Source organism: Zonotrichia albicollis, chromosome 11 (assembly GCF_047830755.1).
Source record: "Zonotrichia albicollis isolate bZonAlb1 chromosome 11, bZonAlb1.hap1, whole genome shotgun sequence".
In the NCBI taxonomy this organism is placed as follows: domain Eukaryota; kingdom Metazoa; phylum Chordata; class Aves; order Passeriformes; family Passerellidae; genus Zonotrichia; species Zonotrichia albicollis.
Genome location: NC_133829.1, coordinates 17,784,651 through 17,805,486, shown reverse-complemented (window position 1 = coordinate 17,805,486; position 20,836 = coordinate 17,784,651). Strand labels below are relative to the sequence as shown.

At 46.0% G+C, this 20,836-nt stretch overlaps 1 protein-coding gene across 3 annotated transcripts in view; it reads left to right on the top strand.

The window, feature by feature from the left end:
• The first annotated feature begins 255 nt into the window (after positions 1–255).
• BBS4 (Bardet-Biedl syndrome 4) overlaps positions 256–20,836 on the top strand; it is a 43,771-nt gene continuing 23,190 nt past the window's right edge. The window contains exons 1-3 of one of the 3 annotated variants that reach the window (XM_074549637.1): positions 256–385; positions 2,146–2,197; positions 19,305–19,384. In XM_074549637.1, coding sequence (XP_074405738.1) covers positions 362–385; positions 2,146–2,197; positions 19,305–19,384 — 156 coding nt within the window. In that variant the 5' untranslated portion in view covers positions 256–361. Of the gene's footprint in view, positions 386–419; positions 531–2,022; positions 2,198–19,302; positions 19,385–20,836 lie in introns of those variants that run through there. The other 2 variants (XM_074549636.1, XM_014269347.3) reach the window with 2 other exon arrangements.

Below are 20,836 nucleotides of genomic sequence, written 5' to 3'. Positions count from 1 at the left end.
AGACACTGTGGAAATATAAAGGAAAATAAACAAACTCCGCCATGCCAACCTCCCTCCCTGCTGCTACTGTGGGGCGGGGAGGGAGCAGGGCCACGGCCGCTCAGCGCTTCCCGGGCTATCTCTCCTCACTGGCGGCCTCATTCCCCTCTACATCGTGGAGTTCCCAATAAAACCTTCCAAAACCCGGACATTTTATTATTTCTGTGGTTTTTCGGGTGTTTTTTTGGATTAAACGGGGGGCGGGATTGATTGGAGGGAGGGGGGACAGTCCTCCCGCTGCCACCTTCCCGCCGTGCCCCGCGCGCCATGGCCGCGCCGGAAGTGGCGGCGGTCGCCATGGCAACCCCGGCCCGCCGCGGCCATGGCGGAGCCTCAGGACGCCACGGTGAGGGGAGAGGGGAGAGAGGGACGGGAGGGGACGTGAAGGGAAGTGAGGGGTGGCAGCGGCGGCGGGAAGTTCTTTTGAAGAGCGAGTTTTTAATCTGCACACTTGGTATGCAAAACGTCAGGGAACTTCAGCCTGTGCTGAGGTAATCAACATTAATTGTGGATTATTAGGTGCTGGAATAGGGGAAAAGTAAAGGAGATGGGGAAGGGGCTGCAGCACAAGGAGCGGCTGAGGAAGTTGGGGGTGTGCAGAGAAAAGGAGGCTCGGAGAGACCTCAGAGCCCCTGCCAGGGCATGAAGGGGCTCCAGGAGAGCTGGAGAGGGACTGGGAAAAGGGATGGAGGGACAGCACACAGGGAATGGCTAAAAGTGGAAAAGGTTAGATGGGATATTGGGAAGGAATTGTTCACTGTGAGGGTGGGCAGGCCCTGGCACAGCTGTGGCTGCCCCTGCATCCCTGGCAGTGCCCAAGGCCAGGCTGGATGGAGCTTGGAGCAGCCTGGGACAGTGGAAGGTGTCCCTGCCCATGGCAGAGGACTGAACAAAATGATCTTTAAGATCCTTCCAACCCAAGCCATTCCATAATTATTTAATTTTTTGAGGTGGAGAGTGGTTGCTGTGGAGCCCTTCAGTGGTCAGTACCAGGCCTGGGTTGTTCAGTGTTCTTAGAAATTACCTGGACAAAAGGACGGGTACAAAGTTACTCAGGTGAGGAGGAAATAGGAGAAACTCCAGGAAAGTCTTAGCAGAGTGAGAGGACTCAGAATGATGGGTGTGCAGATTAAAAAAAAAATTGCAATACGTAAAAAAATGAGGTGATTGTGCTGATTATTCCTGCTGAGGAATAACCTCAGTGCTCAGAGTAGGGTAAATCCGTGAAAATCTAGTTCAGTTTTTCACAATAGGAATCTGAAAAGTTATTAAAATTTTAGAAACTGTTAAAAAACGAAAAAGTAAACAGTTAAAAAAAAAAAGGAAGAGCCTTTCTTGGGTTATTTTTCATGTTTCAGCCTCTCTGATCTGCCCCATCTCCAGTAAAGAAAAAGATGCAACTAGAAAGTGTTCCCAAAACATTGCAAGGAACAAAGATTGTCTGAATCTCTGATTTTAAAAATTATTTATTAAGGAGAGGGAAAGTGACACAGGTGTATAAAATCCTGTGTTGTGTCTTCCCAAAAATCAGAAGGAAAAATAAAAATACTTTCCCGTGTAAGTCCATTTCTCTTCCATGAAGGTTTGATGGCTGATGCAAAGTAAGACAATCATATAAAATTAATGTATTTTCCATGGACTGGGAGCTCTGGGCAGTGTTTGCTGGGGGAGGTTCCCTGCCCTCCATGTGATGGGACATCCCTGTGCTCACATCCTGTGCACTCAGATGATTCCCAGGAACAGCTTTGCCCTAATTAACTTCATAAATGTTTGATGATAAATGCCTTTGACTTATTTTCTCTGTGATCTCTAATTAGGTCCTTAAATGCTCCAGTATTGTTTTTTTTTTTTTGCAAGGTAAAGATCACTTTGGGATGCAGGTGATCAGAAGTGACCCCACAACAGGGATGTGCTGCACAATGGGGGTGTTTATTTAATCAGAAATCTCTGCCTTGCTTGGCAGGGCAGAGTTTGTCCAGCAGCAATGCTGCTATTTTTATGCCCTCCTGTGGGATTTGCCAGTTGTCCTTTCTGATTATTTTCTGGAACAGAGCTTCAAGAACCCTTGCCTGGTCTATTTACTACTCCTGGTTTCTGTCTTTTCAGGTTTCTCCATCGCCAGCGGCTACAGAGCCAACAAAACCTCGTCCTAAAAAAGGTTTGTTTGAAGATGTGATTGTGTTTCTTGGGCAGGTTGGTTTAAAGGTTTCTTCTGTAGTGTTTGCAGCTGTCTAGGAGGAAATAAATGTCCTCTGGGAAAAGGGGAGACTGTCTAGACTGTAATTTGCTGAGTACCAGTATTTTTCCAGGGTCTCTGTGAGCTCAGTGCTGTTCCTGGCTGACTTGCCATAGCCACAGCCTGTATCATGTTTGCTTATAATCTGGGAGAGTGTTTATTTTATTGTGTACTCACTTGTGGGGCTGTTAATGGGTTTGATACTCATTTATCCTCTCAAATAGTAACAGGTTTGGTTTGGGTCTTCAGAATGATGTCTTGCTCTGGAAATAATCTTGGGAGCAAACATTCTGTCTTGTGGGTTTTTTTTATGTCACATATTCCAATTTTTGAAGTAAAAGTGATATCAAATCAGGCAGGTTGTGATTTTAATTATCATTTATTTGCTTTTGCTTGTCTCTTTTTAATAATGAAAATGTGTTAATTCACTCAGTGCAAATTGTTGATTTTGAAGTCTTGGTTGAATCTGAACTGGAACAGGTACAATTTCTGTTGTTGGTTCCAAATGTTTGACCAAATCCTGCTGTTTTTTGAGGGACCTGGTAAATTCTTCAGCCTCTCCTTTTCTGTTCCCCTCATTCCTTGGGCAGGACTTGTCCTGACACACACAAAGTGTTCCCTTCTCTGTGCACTGCTCCCCTTCCAGCCCAGCTGTGCTCACTGCACAGCTTCTGTGCCTACCTGAGCTGAGCTTTTGGGCTGGTTTTTGATAGATTCTCCTTTCTTGAGCGCACAATTCAGATTTGAATTAGGAATATTTCCTCCCAGTGCCAGAGCAGTCCTCCTGTGCATTCAGGGACCCTCACTGGTGAGCAGAGTCCTTTGGCCATTTTCTGCCCTGGCACAGTATTCCTGATGGGGAATGGGATGGAGCCTGCCTTGAGATGATGCTGGCAGTGAAGAGGAGTTAGACTGGCAGCTGGGCACTGCAGTGACACTCTGCAATGACAAACTGGATTCTTTGTCCTGCATGAAGGCCTTGGGAAGCTGCAAAAACCCCTTTGCTTTTGGGGAGCTCAGGTCAACCTTGCATGGTCCCAGTTCCTGTAGGAGAATTGCAGCCCTTGCAGTCCTGGAGATGGCTCAGCACAAGCCCAGAACTCTTTGGGAGCTTGCCCAGAGCTGAGGAGAAAAGAAAGTAAAAATAACTCCCAAATTTACTTTTATCTTGACCCTCAACTCTTTCAGAGCAATGATTGCTCTGAAATGACTCTAAATTGGTTACTTTGAGGCAATTAGTGTGACTTCCATGGAGGCACTGATGGGCTCCCTGGTGAGCTATTTCATCTCTAGCCTTTCCTATAAAGGTTATGACTCCCATCTCATCCTCCATAACCCCCACCCTGCTCTGCCTCCTTGTGCAATCCCATTCATTTGTGCCTCTGGATCTCCCTTTTACACTGACACAACCCTTGACTCCAAGTAAACCAGGATGATTTCTTAAAAAATCCTCTAGCCCGTGACTTTTGTAATTCTCTTTTCTGTCCTTTAAGGTAAATTGAGGCACCTCCAGGCCTGGCACACACAGACTGAAATGCCTTCAAAGCCTTTGGGCTTTGCCATTTAATATTTGACTTCAGTGCAGCTGGGAAAGCTGATTTGAGCTGCCTGATCGTTAATCTCTGGGAAATGAGGGCAGCAAAAAGATTTGCACTTGGAGTGATGTAACAGTGTCCTCTGTGTGTGGGTGGGGGACTGGGGGCATGAAAAAGAGGAGGAGGGAGAACGAAAGGATGTTGGATATTTTTTGGTGGAATTTGGCAGGAAAGAGCAGCATCTATTTCCCATGACAGCTGTGTTTTTTTAATAGAATATTTGTAGAACATCTTAATTAAATATTTCATCCCAATTTAGTTTGGCTGAGGAGAATTACGGTGAACTTTAGGAGCCAGGCTACATCAGTGGTGTTTGAACAGAAAAGTACTGCTAAACTTATTTTAAACTGGCATTTTAAACATTGAATGGCCACTTTCCGTTGCAGCAAATTGCCATTTTATATTGGCATTGTGTTTTCAAGCAGGATAAAGCTTTAGTGTCAGTGTTTTCTGTGAAATGCAGAGACCATATGAACAGTTTGGTGTGGGTAAAATTCCTGCCCAAATAGAGCAATAATGGATGATGTGGTTGCACACAGGTGTAGCAGAGTGGGACCAAGCCATTGACCATCACAGTGCTGCATTCAGCCTTTCCAGCTTGTCTGTCTTTGTACTGGGCAGGAGTGAGGCATTAAATGTGTGTTTCTGAGAATGGAGTCTCAAATTTGCCAAAAATCATTGGAATGACAAAATACACACCTGAGGTTTGTAGCTTTAACAGAAGGCCACGTTTTCAGCAATGCAGGTTTGATACATTGAACCTGAATTTTGGAGCTTCCCCTCACTGTTCCTTACTTTCCACTGGATATATTGAACTTGAATTTTGTAGCTTTCCCCTCACTGTTCCTTACTTTCCATTGGATATATTGAAGCTGAATTGAGCAGCTTCCTTTCACTGTTCCTTGCTTTCCACTGGATATATTGAACCTGAATTTTGTAGCTTCCCCTCACTGCTCTTTGCTTTCCATTGGATACATTGAACCTGAATTGAGGAACTTCTCCTCACTCTTCCTTGTTTTCCATTGGATATATTGAACCTGAATTTTGTAGCTTTCCCCTCACTGTTCCTTGCTTTCCTTTGGATATATTGAACTTGAATTTTGTACCTTTCCCCTCACTGTTCCTTATTTTCCATTGGATGCATTGAACCTGAATTTTGTAGCTTCCCCTCACTTGTTCCTTGCTTTCCACTGGATATATTGAACCTGAATTGAGGAGTTTCCCCTCTCTATTCTTGCTTTCCATTGGATACATTGAACCTGAATTGAGCAGCTCCCTTTCACTGTTCCTTACTTTCCATTGGATATATTGAACCTGAATTTTGTAGCTTTCCCCTCACTGTTTCCTGCTTTCCATTGGATATATTGAACTTGAATTTTGGAGCTTTCCCTCACTGTTCCTTACTTTCCATTGGATGCATTGAACCTGAATTGAGGAACTTCTCCTCACTGTTCCTTGTTTTCCATTGGATATATTGAACCTGAATTTTGTAGCTTTCCCCTCACTGTTCCTTGCTTTCCTTTGGATATATTGAACCTGAATTTTGTAGCTTCCCCTCACTGTTCCTTATTTTCCATTGGATATATTGAACCTGAATTGAGGAACTTCCCCTCACTGTTCCTTGCTTCCCACTGGATACATTGAACCTGAATTTTGTAGCTTTCCCCTCACTGTTCCTTGCTTTCCTTGGGATATATTGAACCTGAATTGAGGAGCTTCCCCTTTCTATTCTTGCTTTCCACTGGATATATTGAACCTGAATTTTGGAGCTTTCCCTCACTGTTCCTTACTTTCCATTGGATATATTGAACCTGAATTGAGCAGCTTCCTTTCACTGTTCCTTGCTTTCCATTGGATAGATTGAACCTGAATTGAGGAGCTTCTCCTCACTGTTCCTTGTTTTCCATTGGATATATTGAAGCTGAATTGAGGAGCTTCCCCTCTGTATTCTTGCTTTCCATTGGATAGATTGAACCTGAATTTTGGAGCTTCCCCTCACTGTTCCTTGCTTTCCACTGGATACATTGAACCTGAATTGAAGAGCTTCCCCTCTCTATTCTTGCTTTCCATTGGATATATTGAAACTGAATTGAGCAGCTTCCTTTCACTGTTCCTTACTTTCCATTGGATAGATTGAACCTGAATTTTGTAGCTTTCCCCTCACTGTTTCCTGCTTTCCATTGGATATATTGAACTTGAATTTTGGAGCTTTCCCTCACTGTTCCTTGCTTTCCATTGGATACATTGAACCTGAATTGAGCAGTTTCCCCTCCCTCTTTCTGCTTTCCTCCCATGATCCTGCCTGTGAGCCAAGAAAAGGTGGAACCTACAAGCAGAGTTTAGCAACTGCATTGTTTGGCTCTTAGAAGGATAATGTTGAGTTTGGAGGTGGGATTTGTTCATGGAGTAGCTGATCCACCATGTGTGGCTGCCAAAGCCCTAAAGTTGGGATTTGGGAGGGTCTGGCCTGTGGGCAGGCCGGCCCTGAGGAAGAGGAGGAGTGTTCAGCAAGGTTCTGGAGCAGATGGGGTTGGTGGAATCAGGTCTGAAATCTCTCCATGCAATGACCTGAATTAACAGCACAGGTGGAGGTGACTCCCTCCAAGTATCTGTGGCCACCCCTGGTGACAATTGTCCCTCAGCAGCTGACACAGGAGCAGCATTCATTATTTTGTCCTTTATCCCCTGTTGGGAGAGCTGCTCCCAAAACCAGTTCCCTTTGTTGCTCCATCCATAACCCTGTTGATCCCCAAGCAACTGAGGGTGGAATAAATAAATTCAAGCTCTGTTCCTTGAAGGAGTTAATGTCAGTGTGCTGAGATGGGGTTTTAATCTCCCTCCTGCATTCTAAATTAATCAGGTATTTTCCTAAATGCTTTGCTGGTTTGGAATTGAGATAGGCTGTCTCCCAAATTCTCACTTTCTTTTTCCCACACAGGCAAATCAAATAATTTTATAGGATCTGATGGTACTGGAGTGGAGAATTGCTTTTACCAGCTTATATTGTTGATTTTTATGGAACATAACTCAAATTTATTTCCCTTTATTGTGGGAAAAACGTTTCGATTGAAAGTTCTGAGCTCGTGTTTATCTAATAACAGTTCAGAGGTTAATGGGACAATTTTAAATGCATTTGGATTTCTACATGAATATGAGACCTCAGACTTTCTGAGATGCACTGATGGTGTTTTAATGACAAGGTAGAACCCTAAATATGTACACAGTATAATAAACTCACTGAAGCAAAATTGATTTTGCTTGAATCACTGGGAAGAACTTGTCCTAAAAATCCATTAATCTGTCAAGAATGAGAATTCTGAATTGTCATCAACCACCTCTACACTTACCACAGGAAGGGTCAGGTAAATCATTTTCAAAATGAAAACCCCATAAAACTATGAGCAGACATCAAGTGTTCTCCTGGGCCTGGGCACTGGGGTATTTTTTGGGGTATGTTTTTTTCTAGGGTTTGAAGGAAGGATTTGTCTGTGACCTTTGGCAAAGTGCTCTGGCTTTTGTTGCTTTCCATTTATCAACCACAAGCTTGGCCTAATATCCAGTGACAGGCTTTGGATGCTGCAGGCTTTTGGTTAACAAAACATTTGGAGACATGAAATGAAAAGTATCATATAAATGGATATATTACAATGCACTGCTTGGCCTGGTGGGTGGTGGCTCTGGTTAGGAAGTGCCAATAAACAATCTCAAAATGTGGCTGTTAATAGTGCTAATAAATAATACTGCAATAAATAATAATAAATAATGCTCAGATTATGCAGAAAGAGGTAAGTGGCTTTTGATGAGCTGTGTTGTCTCTCTCTGGGAGGCTCCTGCTTGTGCAGATGAACCAGTGGGGATCCCTCCTGCTCCTGCAGATGTTTTAAGGGATTCTGTGAGTATTTAATCTGAAGAGCAGGAACTCTCCACGCCGTGGAGTCGATTCCATGCACTTGCAGTGCTGATCATTTCTGAATTTCTGGTACAGTTTCTTAAATCAATATAAATCCATTCTTTGAGCTGGCTTCAAAGCTGCCTTTGAACTTGTAAGAGTGAAGCTGCCTGAGAAATCCAGATAAAAACAACCCCCTTGAGTTAAATTAATTAATACTTCTAAGTGTGTCAGAAAGAAAAGGCCTCAGTGGGAATGTCATGGTCGGAGGGAGCCAATCCAGCCCTTATCTCTCCATACCCACTCCCTTCCATTTGGCCACATGCAAGCCAAGATCTTTTAGTCCATTTGAACCCCCAACCTTGTGGGAAGAAATTGGTTCCTAAATAAGCTAGATTAGTTGGTAATTACATCATTGTTTTATGTAAGAGACTTGGGTATTTCCATCTCGCCGATAAGTGGGGAGCAGTGAGTGCTGTGTGTGATGCTCAGGATCTGATGCAGCTGCTAGTTTGGAGTAGTGAGATTAAAAAATGGATTAGCATTTCTGGGTAATTAAATTCTATAATATCCTTCTCTTCATCCTCTTCTCCCCAGAATAACAACCCAGTAATCCCTGCACTGCAAAGAACTGGTAATATTTAAATTGGAATGTGCTAGCACAGCTCTGCCCTCTTGTGTGTGTATATTAATATCTGTGCTGAGAGGAGCAGGGAATCCTTTGCAGGCAGCACAGCAGGGAACATTTTAGTGGCAGTTTTTAAAACAGGTAAATTCATTTTTTGAAGCTTCTTTGAAAGTCCTTGGTGCCAGGCAAGTGTTTTCTGATTTTGAAGCCCAGCTGCCACCCATTGCTTCACACCACAACAGAAGCCTTCAGCTGCAGTTTGTTGGCGTGCTGCATACAGATAAAATAGCATCTCCTGGTGGGAATTTAAAAATAATTCTGTAAAAATAGCAAGTGACAAATTTAGGAAGGGTGGGATTCATCTCTCTGCACTGAGACATCTCTGATGCAGAGCAAGTCTCAGCAGATCACTCGTGTTCCATGTGTAGTCAGTGCAAAGGGCATCTGTGCCATTCCCTGACCCCTCCCAGCCACCTGGGCTGGGATCCATCCCTTCCTAAGGATGCCTCTTCCTTGGAGACCAAGGGAACTCACTCACAGCTTCATGTTCAGAGGCTGGAAGGAGATGCAGCTCACTCAAGAGTCAGAATTCCCAATGTCTGTGCCGCTGGAATTTGAGCATCTGAGTTTTTGGTGACAGAATCACCTGTTACACTTAGCCCAGCTCTCCAGCAGCATCTGTGGCACAGGAATGACAGGACATGTTGAGCAAGGAGCAGCTCACTGGAGGTTTTTTGAATAAAAAATATCTCCATTCACTCCTTGCAGGGCTTGTCCCCTTCACTGCCAACGCTTCCAGCTGCATTACACACACTGCAAGTCCTGGGATTTTGTCACTGGTTTATTCATAATTCTCAATAATTTCATCCCCTGCATGACTGTGATTCATTTTTATGCTTCTAATTAGAGGGAGGCAGAGTGTGCTTCTGTGGCTGTGTAATTAAAGACTGTGTCATTAACACATTTGAGCAGTAGGGAAGAGTGAAGGTGCACAGCAAATGCTCATCCTGGGGTAGGCTGGGATTTCCCTCCTGGAAAACTTCATCCTGAGGCAATGAGGCTGGAAGAACTCAAACTATAGAGTCTTGTGTAAGGAGTATTGAAATGTTTGCAATACTTCTATATTTTTTTGTGTAAATATATCTATGTTCTTATAATATTCCTTCAGTGTAACATTCCTTGGCAGTGGATGAAGTGAGGACAGGTTCTAGGTGCTATTCCTTATGGAATGGGAAATTTCAAAGACTGATGTGGCTGGATGCTGGTCCTCTCCATGCTGGAATTTTATTTTGCTTTCTAAAGGAAAAGCTTTTCTTACAAATGCCTTACAACTATTTTAGTTTCAATTTTCATTTAAAATACCTCATGCTATAGACAGAAAAAGACTAAGCATAGGAATTAAAGCCAGAGGAGGGATTAGAACTGGAAATCCCCAAACTACTTCCAGTTCCTGATGCTGGAATTAATGAGAAGCTGGTTATTTTGGGAATGCCTGCAGCCACTTTGTGGGGGAAATATCTCCCATGCCAGTGTTGCTGTGGGAGGAGGCAGTGAGGAGGCAGCAGTATCTCAGGCCACCTGTGCTGTTCATGAGGGATTTTATTGCCATGCCTTTGCCAGGGTGTGCTCTGCTCCCCAAATCTGGGAGCACACACCCAGAGAGGGCTCAGACCTCACCTTGCCTACAAGAGCACAAGGCAGCAAGCAGAGCATGATTTAAACAGAGAGGAGTTGGGATGTCATACTAGGACTTGGATCCTTGAGTATCTCCAAATGTGGTGTCTGCATCCTCAGGGACTTGAGAACTGCCATATAAAGTAGCCTGGTTTTTGGTTTTTTCCCCTATTTTTTGGTTTTCCTCTGTTCTGAGCACATCTCTGCTCAGCAGTCAGCACTGATGGTCAGAATTGGCTCATGAAGAGCAAACAGACTTTCAGTTCTCATTTTTCAGAAAAGCCATACTTTTTCAAATTTCTTTTTAAAGGTTTTTGTTACTAAACCTCTCTCCAGTGTTATTTGTTTGAATCAAATTTTAGACTTGAATTGAGCATTATCAGGCTTGATATAAACTTGTAATGGAGTAATGATCAGGATCATGTATTTGTGTTAAAGATGTGTGCAGATCTCATCCCCCCAGATGGACTGAGGACTGCCCAGTGATATCTCAGCAGCTCCTGCTGCTGTCAGAGATTTCCCAGTGACCAAACTGGTTCTGCCCTGGGAGCCTCACTGTTACTGGGATATCCAGGGGGGTGACAAGTGTGTGTTTATTTACAGATTACCCCACTTCACCTTCAGGTTGAACTTGAGCAGGATGTAGTAGAACACAAATAATTAAATAAATCAATTCTATTTATATGGCAAATTAATTGAATAATCAGGGTATTTATTTCATAAAGGAAACCATCTTTCTTTGGAGTAACTCAGAACTCTAAATGCCTTAACTCAGAAAAAAACCACAAATCTTGAGTAAGCAACTCAATGAGATTTATGCAGTGCATAGTAGCAAGAGAAAATGCCCCTTCTTCCCCATGCCCTGGAGCATAAATCAGATTTAAGATACAACGTTGAAGTCTTTCATCTATCCCTGGCTAATTTTCCTGCAGGGGGAGGTGGAGAGTCAGAAATGTGGGTTTTTTTTGTTGTTTAAACCTCTGTTTTGCAGGCTCCTTCCAGCTTTCCCTGCGCCTCGTGGAGCTGTTAAACTGTGGGAGGCAGCTCTGGGCATGAGTTACAGCTCCAGCCAGTGCCGGGCTCTGTGTGAGGAGTTTTATTAACCCCAGCTGACTGTAAATAACCTGCAACCACACAGCTCCAGGGCTTGATTTAAAGGTGCTCCAGCAACAATTTGCAAACAGGAAAACACAGGGAAAAGGGATTAAACAGAGAATTGCTGCAGTGTAAAGCTGGTCCTTTTGTTGTTGTTGTTTATATCCATTTTAGAGGGATTTGTGCATACAAAAACCTCTATTCTCACATATATTCCTTCACACATGGTGAGTGAAATACAGCTCGTGGAGCCTCTTCTGAGTGCTGGGATTTGGGGTTATTTTTCATTATTACTGAGTTTTGAATACATTAACAGCTCCATTTTCAAACTCCCAGGATGGATCTGGGCGTAGGAAGAGCAATGTTCCTGTGCTAGTTTTCTTTCAAAGCTCTAATGTATTTATACTGCCACAGTCTCAGTAAAAGTCTGAGGAAGGAAGAGGATTTCTTGTCAAATTTGGCTCTGCTAGAAATTTGTAGGATGCTCTTCTCACACCGAGGCAGTCTGTGAGTTTTAAATCTTGATAAGAAGATTGATACTAGAGCTTACAAATGCTTTCTCTCCATTATCATACCTTGTTTCAGAAATTCCCTGCAGAGCTGTTGGAGTGTGTGCCCTTTATTTTAATGTCATTTTTGCCCAGAAGATGCTGATTCCCTCCCTGACACTGGATTTCCAAACGGGAGCGGAATTCCTGGCGTTGGCAGCTTGTGAAGCTCAAGGCAAAAAGGAGACAGCACAGATGGGCTCATCCTCCCTGTGCATGTTTATTTAAATGGGTAGGAGAGCACAGAGCTGTGTCTGGGCTCTGACCACAGCTATGGCTGCACCTTCCCCAGGCTCTGGGAGTGGCAGTGCTGGAGATCCTGGCAGGAATGGACAGCTGGGTTGTCTTTGTGCCATTGGGAGTTTGCCATTAAGGCAATGACCAGGATGCCTTGGAAGTGGGGATTGAATGTCCAAACCCATCCAGTCCTGCTGTGTGTCCCAGCGAGCCTGGCCCGGTGATGGGAGCTGAAAACCTGCATCTCTCTTTGCCACAGCCCTGCTGCTGCTCTGACTTCTACAGAGCAAGGTGCTGTGGTTTGAAACTGCCAGAGGGCAGGGATGGATGGGATACTGGGAGGAAATTCCTGGCTGGGAGGGTGGGCAGGCCCTGGCACAGGTGCCCAGAGCAGCTGTGGATGCCCCTGCATCCCTGGGAGTGTCCAAGGCCAGGCTGGATGGGGCTTCAAGATTAAGATGGTTGTGGCTCTGGAGAGGTGTATAAATAATTTCCATTAATTCTTTCTGCATCTGAGTAGAGCACAGAGCCTGGTAATAATCCTTTACTTCCAACAGCCATTTTTGGGGGGATCAGATACGTTCTTGTGTCAAATTTAATAATGAATTTAGATATAGATATTGGGAAGGAATTGTTGACTGTGAGGGTGGGCAGGCCCTGGCACAGGGTGCCCAGAGCAGCTGTGGCTGCCCCTGCATCCCTGGCAGTGCCCAAGGTCTGGTTGGACAGGGCTTGGAGCAGCCTGGGGTAATGGGAGGTGTCTCTGCCCATGGCAGGGGAGTAGGACTTGATTATCTTCAAGGTCCTTCCAACCCAAACCATCCTGGGATTCTGATTCATTTTATGATGTTCTTTTGTGCTTCTGCTGCCTCACTATCAAAATGTCACAATAGAGGATTGAGGCACTGCCTGGGTGTTTGTTAGGTTTGAAAATATCTCTGTTCTTGGATGATGCTGTTTTGCACCATGGAATTTTGAATTAGAATTTGGAAAGGGACAGCTGAATCCTGTTGGAAAACCTATCCCACATATGTGGTACCTTCCACAATGGATCCAGGCTGTGGCTCAGGAAGCTACTGCAGAATAAAAAAATAAAAATACTTCTATTTAACTGCCTTTGCAAAGCTCTTCTGTCCTCTCTTTGTGCTGTGTGTTAGGTGTGCTTTAGGTTATTGGGGATTTTGGGCCAAAACTAGTTCTTTGTGTCTTGAGTCTTTTGCCCCTTTGCTGCTCTTGCTCAGGTTGGGTTCAGAGCTGGAAGGGGTGAACTGGGGCTTGGACCCTTTCCAATGATCTGGATTGGAAGGAGGGCTGGGCTCTGAACTGGTTTTTTCTCTCTGAGATGACTAAAACTTTTTCTTGAGCCACTTCTTCCTGCTGGTGCTTTAGCAATCATTTCCCCCATGAAATCTCATAGGAGCTTCTGGGGCCTTTTTCCCCCTCTTGTTTTTACAGCAATTTAAAGCCCTTTTATTAAATCTAAACCTCACTGTTTGATAGTTCATCCCTAAGCTATAATTACCCAATATGAAGATGCAAGCACAAAATAATTACCTAGGGAGGTTTACACAAAAGGGAATAAGTCATTATTATTTTTTTCCAGTCCTCTGAGAAAATCTATAAGAGGAGGAATAAAGGGAAGAGTGATGATAGAGCAGCACAGATACAAACCTGATGATCTTGCTGTGATTCTGTCAGGGTTTCTGCTCCAGTGGCTTCCTTAAAGGAGCATTGTCAGGAAGAAAAATCACCTTGCTGGAAGTGGCTGGTGCAATCAATCACTGGCCAGCGAGGGGATCAGATGGATTCCCTTTTGAATTCAATCAAAACACACTTCAAAGGCATTTAATCATATTTTTGGTGGCTGACTCCCTGGCACAGGACTTTTGTGGTCCCACAAAAGAGAGGCTGAAAGACAATTATGCAAGTTATAAACTCTTTTTGATGTAGATACCAAGTTCTTTGATGATTGTGTTTTCCTGGGCTGGCCTTTGGGCAGATTGATTTACAGCAAATAATGGCTTTTTGTTTCTTCACTGCTAGAAGGATCTAAACCACACTTCTCCAACCTTTGCAGTGCCTGGGATTATTGCTAGAAGTGACAAAGAAAAGTGTGTCTTCATCCAGCAGTGACACAGGAGAAAATCCTGAAGGTCCATATATTGAAGAAGGTGTTTTATTCCTTTTCTCTGGAGCTAGAGACCCAAATTAACAGGCATTTGTATTTTCATTTTCTTCAGGAGAATGACCCATTGCACTGTGACAGCCCTTATCAGCAGGCTGAGGGAGCAAACCTCAGGGAGATAAATGCACCAGGAGCAGGTATCCACTGCTTTGTGGGAAAGCAGGAATGCACATTAAGTGGTTGAGGCTCTGGAGAGGTATATAAATAACTTCCATTATTTTTTTCTGCATCTGAATAGAGCACAGAGCCTGGTAGTAATCCTTGAGTTCCCACAGCCATTTTTGGGGGGATCACATATGTTCCTGTGTCAAATTTAACCATGAATTTTGTCACAGATTTTGAAAAACATCAGAATTGTTTGTCTGCTTTCAATTTGCTTGTCTTAGGGAGAAAGAAGAAAAAAAGGGATTTGTGTCTCCTCAATTGTTGCTGTTTCCAAGTGACTTTTAGGAGCATAAAATCTGCCTGTGTTTCCCCAATCACACAGAGTTTTCCTCAGCTCACAGGTGCATCCCTGGGGAAGCAGAGCTGCTTTATCTGCAGATGTCAGCAGTGCTCACTCCTGGGGCTCACTGTGCCTTTCCACTTCTCCATTTTCTCTCCATCCCAGCACTTTTAGGCAAATAAATCCTTGGATTTTCCCCTTCCCCTGATGTTGTGCTCAGCCCTCAGTCTGATGTTCAGCATTTCTTCCTTCCCATTCCTGCTCCCAGCAGGCGTTTCCATGGTGTGGGAGTGGAGTACAACATCCTTCTTGTCTCATAAGTGTGAAAAGGCTCCTTCCTTCAGGAATTAAACAAGCAATCCTCCATCCCCTCTCTGCTGTGCTGGTATCTTATCTTAGCCCACAATGCTGGTGTATACTTTAACCTTTAATGGCACTTTTTACCTTCCCAGTAAGGCATGAACAGATGGTTGGAGACCTGTGGGGTGTGTCTGGAGCTCTTTTGACTATTCCTCATTTCAGACAGCTGCAGGATTTTCTAATTTGTATTAATAGGCACAGAATGGTAAAGGATACTTCAGTTAGTGCAATGTAGATGGGTACACAGAGTTTGCAGTGTCTGTCTTTAAATCCATACTTACAGAAGAGGGTGGGCAGTGCCCAGGTGTGTCAGGTTTGGTGTTTTATATCAGATGGTGGCACCAGGAGATGCCAGGCAGGAAGGGCACACGACTCCAGCTGCTTTTACACAATCCCAGGCTGGTTTGGGTTGGAAGGGACCTTAAACCCATCTGATCCCACCCCCTGCCATGGGCTTGGGCACCTTCCACTGTCCCAGGGTGCTCCAAGCCCCATCCAGGCTGGCCTTGGGCACTTCAGGGATGGGACAGAGCATTTCCAGCACCCCCAGGTGCTGTGTGTCTGTCACACCCTGGCACTGGTAATAACCTGCCCAGGGAAGTAATTACAGAGTGTCAGTGAATTTGGTAGCCCCTGAATGGGCTTCAGATGTGAAACATGTGAAAGGACAAATGGGAAACATAAAGCTATCAGAAATCAATTAATCTGATCTAGGAACATGCTTATTAAAATGCTTGACTTACAAAGATCTGGATACTCCACAGCAGAGCAGAATTTGGGAATGTTTGGATCTCTGATCTGTGCATTTCTGTGAGCTCAGCCTGTTTGCATTACTCTTTTGTTTGGATTACTCTTTTGTGTGTTTGGATTACTTTTTTGTTTGGACTGTAAGCCTTCTATTTGTTTTAGGGTAGTTGAACCTTCTTTAGAAGCTATTTGACCTTAAATTGCTAGTGTGCACATTTAATTCTCATCTCTAATACAAATCTAGATGGATACTCTGGAATTTAAGAAAGAAAAACCAAGAAAATGAGAATGGCTTTGTGAAATGTTTTCCAAATTCAACAGCTGAAGGATGCTGGATTTAGAAGCTCTAAGAGAAATTGGACTTGATGTGGGTTATGGGGGGAGAGCCTGGTGTGCTCTGGAAACCAAGAAAATAAAAATGGCTTTGTGAAATGTTTTCCCTAAAGGATGTTGGATTTAGGAGCTGTAAGAGAAACTGGACTTGATGTGGGTTATGAGGAAGAGCCTGGTGTGCTCCAGAAGCAATTAAAGCTCAGCCATTCCAAAAGATAATTACACTTGGCACCAGCCCTTCCCCCTGCAGGGTTCCTTCTTCCTCACCTCTGATGGCAAAGGGCCCCTGGGCTCCCCAGTGTCACCCTCTGCTCTGTGCTGCTGGAGCTGGGCCCGCCTGTCCGGGGGTGCCTCTGCTGCCTCCAAAGGGCTGCAGGAGGTGTCCCTGTGCAGTGTCCCTGTGCAGTGTCCCTGTGCCGTGTCCCTGTGCTGTGTCCCTGTGCTGCAGGAGGTGTCCCTGTGCCGTGTCCCTGTGCAGTGTCCCTGTGCCGTGTCCCTGTGCCGTGTCCTGTGCCGTGTCCCCCTGTGCAGTGTTCCTGTGCCGTGTCCCTGTGCTGTGTCCCCCTGTGCAGTGTTCCTGTGCCGTGTCCCTGTGCAGTGTCCCTGTGCCGTGTCCCCCTGTGCCGTGTCCCTGCCCTGCAGGAGGTGTCCCTGTGCAGTGTCCCTGTGCCGTGTCCCCCTGTGCCGTGTCCCTGTGCAGTGTCCCTGTGCAGTGTCCCTGTGCAGTGTCCCTGTGCCGTGTCCCCCTGTGCCGTGTCCCTGTGCTGTGTCCCCCTGTGCCGTGTCCCTGTGCAGTGTCCCCCTGTGCCGTGTCCCTGTGCTGTGTCCCTGTGCCGTGTCCCTGTGCAGTGTCCTGTGCCGTGTCCCTGTGCAGTGTCCCTGTGCCGTGTCCCTGTGCTGTGTCCCTGTGCTGCAGGAGGTGTCCCTGTGCCGTGTCCCTGTGCAGTGTCCCTGTGCCGTGTCCCTGTGCCGTGTCCTGTGCCGTGTCCCCCTGTGCAGTGTTCCTGTGCCGTGTCCCTGTGCTGTGTCCCCCTGTGCAGTGTTCCTGTGCCGTGTCCCTGTGCAGTGTCCCTGTGCCGTGTCCCCCTGTGCCGTGTCCCTGCCCTGCAGGAGGTGTCCCTGTGCAGTGTCCCTGTGCCGTGTCCCCCTGTGCCGTGTCCCTGTGCAGTGTCCCTGTGCAGTGTCCCTGTGCAGTGTCCCTGTGCCGTGTCCCCCTGTGCCGTGTCCCTGTGCTGTGTCCCCCTGTGCCGTGTCCCTGTGCAGTGTCCCCCTGTGCCGTGTCCCTGTGCTGTGTCCCTGTGCCGTGTCCCTGTGCAGTGTCCTGTGCCGTGTCCCTGTGCAGTGTCCCTGTGCCGTGTCCCTGTGCAGTGTCCCTGTTCAGTGTCCCTGTGCAGTGTCCCTGTGCTGCAGGAGCTGTCCCTGTGCAGTGTCCCTGTGCCATGTCCCTGTGCCGTGTCCCTGTGCAGTGTCCCTGTGCCGTGTCCCTGTGCAGTGTCCCTGTGCAGTGTCCCTGTGCCATGTCCCTGTGCCGTGTCCCTGTGCAGTGTCCCTGTTCAGTGTCCCTGTGCAGTGTCCCTGTGCTGCAGGAGCTGTCCCTGTGCAGTGTCCCTGTGCCATGTCCCTGTGCCGTGTCCCTGTGCAGTGTCCCTGTGCCGTGTCCCTGTGCAGTGTCCCTGTGCCGTGTCCCTGTGCTGCAGGAGGTGTCCCTGTGCCATGTCCCTGTGCCGTGTCCCTGTGCAGTGTCCCTGTGCCGTGTCCCTGTGCAGTGTCCCTGTGCCGTGTCCCTGTGCCGTGTCCCTGTGCTGCAGGAGGTGTCCCTGTGCCGTGTCCCTGTGCAGTGTCCCTGTGCAGTGTCCCTGTGCCGTGTCCCTGTGCAGTGTCCCTGTGCAGTGTCCTGTGCCGTGTCCCTGTGCAGTGTCCCTGTGCAGTGTCCTGTGCCGTGTCCCTGTGCAGTGTCCCTGTGCAGTGTCCCTGTGCTGCAGGAGCTGTCCCTGTGCAGTGTCCCTGTGCCGTGTCCCTGTGCAGTGTCCCTGTGCCGTGTCCTGTGCAGTGTCCCTGTGCTGTGTCCCTGTGCTCTGTCCCTGTTCAGTGTCCCTGTGCAGTGTCCCTGTGCCGTGTCCCTGTGCAGTGTCCCTGTGCAGTGTCCCTGTGCTGTGTCCCTGTGCCGTGTCCCTGTGCCGTGTCCCTGCTCAGTGTCCCTGTGCCGTGTCCCTGTGCAGTGTCCCTGTGCTGCAGGAGGTGTCCCTGCTCAGTGTCCCTGTGCAGTGTCCCTGTGCCGTGTCCCCCCAGCCCTGCCCCAGCCCTCGCCTGCCTTTGCCTCTGCGCTCGCTCGTGTCACAATATTGACTTGCAAACACGGAGCTTTTGGGCCAGTTGCTATGGTTACCCCTCAGAATGGAGACTCCAGTCCCCGGCAATACATTCTCAGCCTTAATGAAATGCACAGCAGTGTGTTCAACTTGTAAACCCGACGTGGGTATCGCTAAGCAACATCCATCCGTGATTTGCCATAATTACTGCTGCCAGCTCTGCACCATTGAAATGCTGGAGCACAAGGCTTCCTCCTCCACTGCATCAAATGTTTTTCTGCAGTAGCTTCAGTCTCTCAGACCTGTGATGTTTCCTAGTCCCTTCACAGATTCAATGAACTAAGTTTGACCTTTTGAAATTATTCACACCTTCAGACCCCCTCTCTCCTATCTCTTTTTGTGTTTATCTACTGTTTCCTGCTCATTCAGTCCCAGAAATTCATCTTAAGACCTTTGATTCTTTTGCCCTAGATTCAAAATGTGAATCCAGCTCATTTCCTCTGAGCTGCTTCTTCTTGTGCATTTAAAAAGATGCAATTCCTGCAACCAGTGTTGAATTAAAATGTGTGTGTGGAGCTGTTTACTCCAGGATCTGCTCCAGGAGGAGCTGATGCCTCAAATCTTTAAGAATCCCAGACTGGTTTGAGTTGGAAGGGACTTTAAAACCCATCTTGTTCCAACCCTGTGCTGTGGGCAGGGACACCTCACAGTAGACCATCTTCCAGAAGGTGTAAGTTTTCAGCTTAGAGCTTTTATTTGGTGTCTATCCTGAGCAAGGTGTTTTATCCATGAATTTGAGAAGTAGAATAAAACCAGACCCTGTTTAGAAGTCCACACTCCAGCCTTCAAGTCAAATCATTAATTGCAGTTTCAGCTCTTGAATTCCTTGCCTTGTGCAGGCACTTGGGGTGCTCGGGACTGTCTCTCCCAGATTCTCTGCTGCTCAGTCTGATTCCTTGTTCTGTGAATATTTTCCATGTACAGCCCCAGAGCTGCCAATCCTGGAGAGGAAGAACTGGTTGATTTATCTGCTCTACGTCCGCAGAGACTACGAGGAGTGTAAGGTAAGAGCTGCCTCCAGAATGTGGGAATTATTTCACTGATGTAAGGAAAAAACAGTTTTCTTGACAGTTTCCCAACCACCCTCTGTCCTGACTTCTTGTGGAATAAGGGGACCAAGAGAAAATATGAGTAAAATGACTTCAGTGCTCTCCAATCCTTGGCTGCCTTCAGGATCTGAGGGTGCAGCTCTCTGGAGCAGTCTGGGAGCTCAGGATGTCACTGGGAGGGGAAAAGTGGAAAGAACTGCAGACCTCTGTTGTTCCAAGTGATGGATAGGGTTTTCCAAACTGATAATAACACAGTTCCACATTGCAGTTTCTTGATGGGACACTATGAAAACACTTCAGTTGAGGGAAACATTACTACCAAGTGTAAATAAAAAACATCCTGGTTACTCTTGAGCAAAATTCTTTCATTTTATACATGATCCATGGCTTGCTCTAATTCATCTTGGGCTTGGTGAGCAGTTTAGAACTGGTGGTCTGGAATTATAATGGTAAGTGGACAAAGGAAATGGCAATTTTTATTTAACAGTGTATTTTTCTGATAAAATGAACACAAGAAGATGATGCACCCATGGGCAGGAGGAGGGGACAAGAGTTGCCACTCTGATTCTGGCATGTGCAGCAAAGATCTGAAAATTCTTTTTGGCTTCTGAAACACCAGTTTGGTCAGGACTTGCCTCTGCTGGAGAGGCCTTGGAGGTGCTTAGGAAATGGGCAGGCTGGAGGAATTTCATTTAGCTCTTAATTAGCAGAGCCAGGGAGTTGTATCATTACAGCAATTTCCTCTCAGATCTTGGTTTGATAGATAGAAACACAGGCTGGACTAGCCCTCAAAACAGAAAATTGTTTCCCCTTTTTTGTGGTCTGACTGGAGTTTCTTGGTGTGATTCTGTGTGTTGATTGTTTCTGTGATGGGATGTGAAATCACAGAGTACAGAAAAGAAAAATATGTGCAGCTCAGGAAAGCAGAGAAAATAACAAATGGATGATATAAATGCAACACTGATGTCTCCATGTCTTCATCAGTCATGGAAGCAAGGAAATAGCAGGGGAAAATCGAGAGAAGACAGCTAATAAATACTCCTCTGCTTGGCAGGCCAGTTTTCCTTTCCTCAGAGCTCACAAAAAAGTGATTTTGCAGTAAAACTGGAAGATTCCAGGATGGCTTGGGTGTTGTTAAAATCCATCAGTTTAGTCTCAGTGAGAAACAAATGACCTGTTGTGTTAATTAATTTTGCTCTTTCCCGCTCAGTGCTTTGAAATGCTCCCTCTCTAACAGAATTTAAAATCTCCCATAATTTTCAATGAACTAAAAGGCCATTAAAAACTGTTTATTTACTGACATCAACTCCCCAAAGTGGAGGCATTAAAGTGGTTTTGACCCTTTCAGTGCTGCTTGAGCAAAGTGCCAGGCAGACATCCCTGAGAGTCTGCAGCTGCAGCATCCCC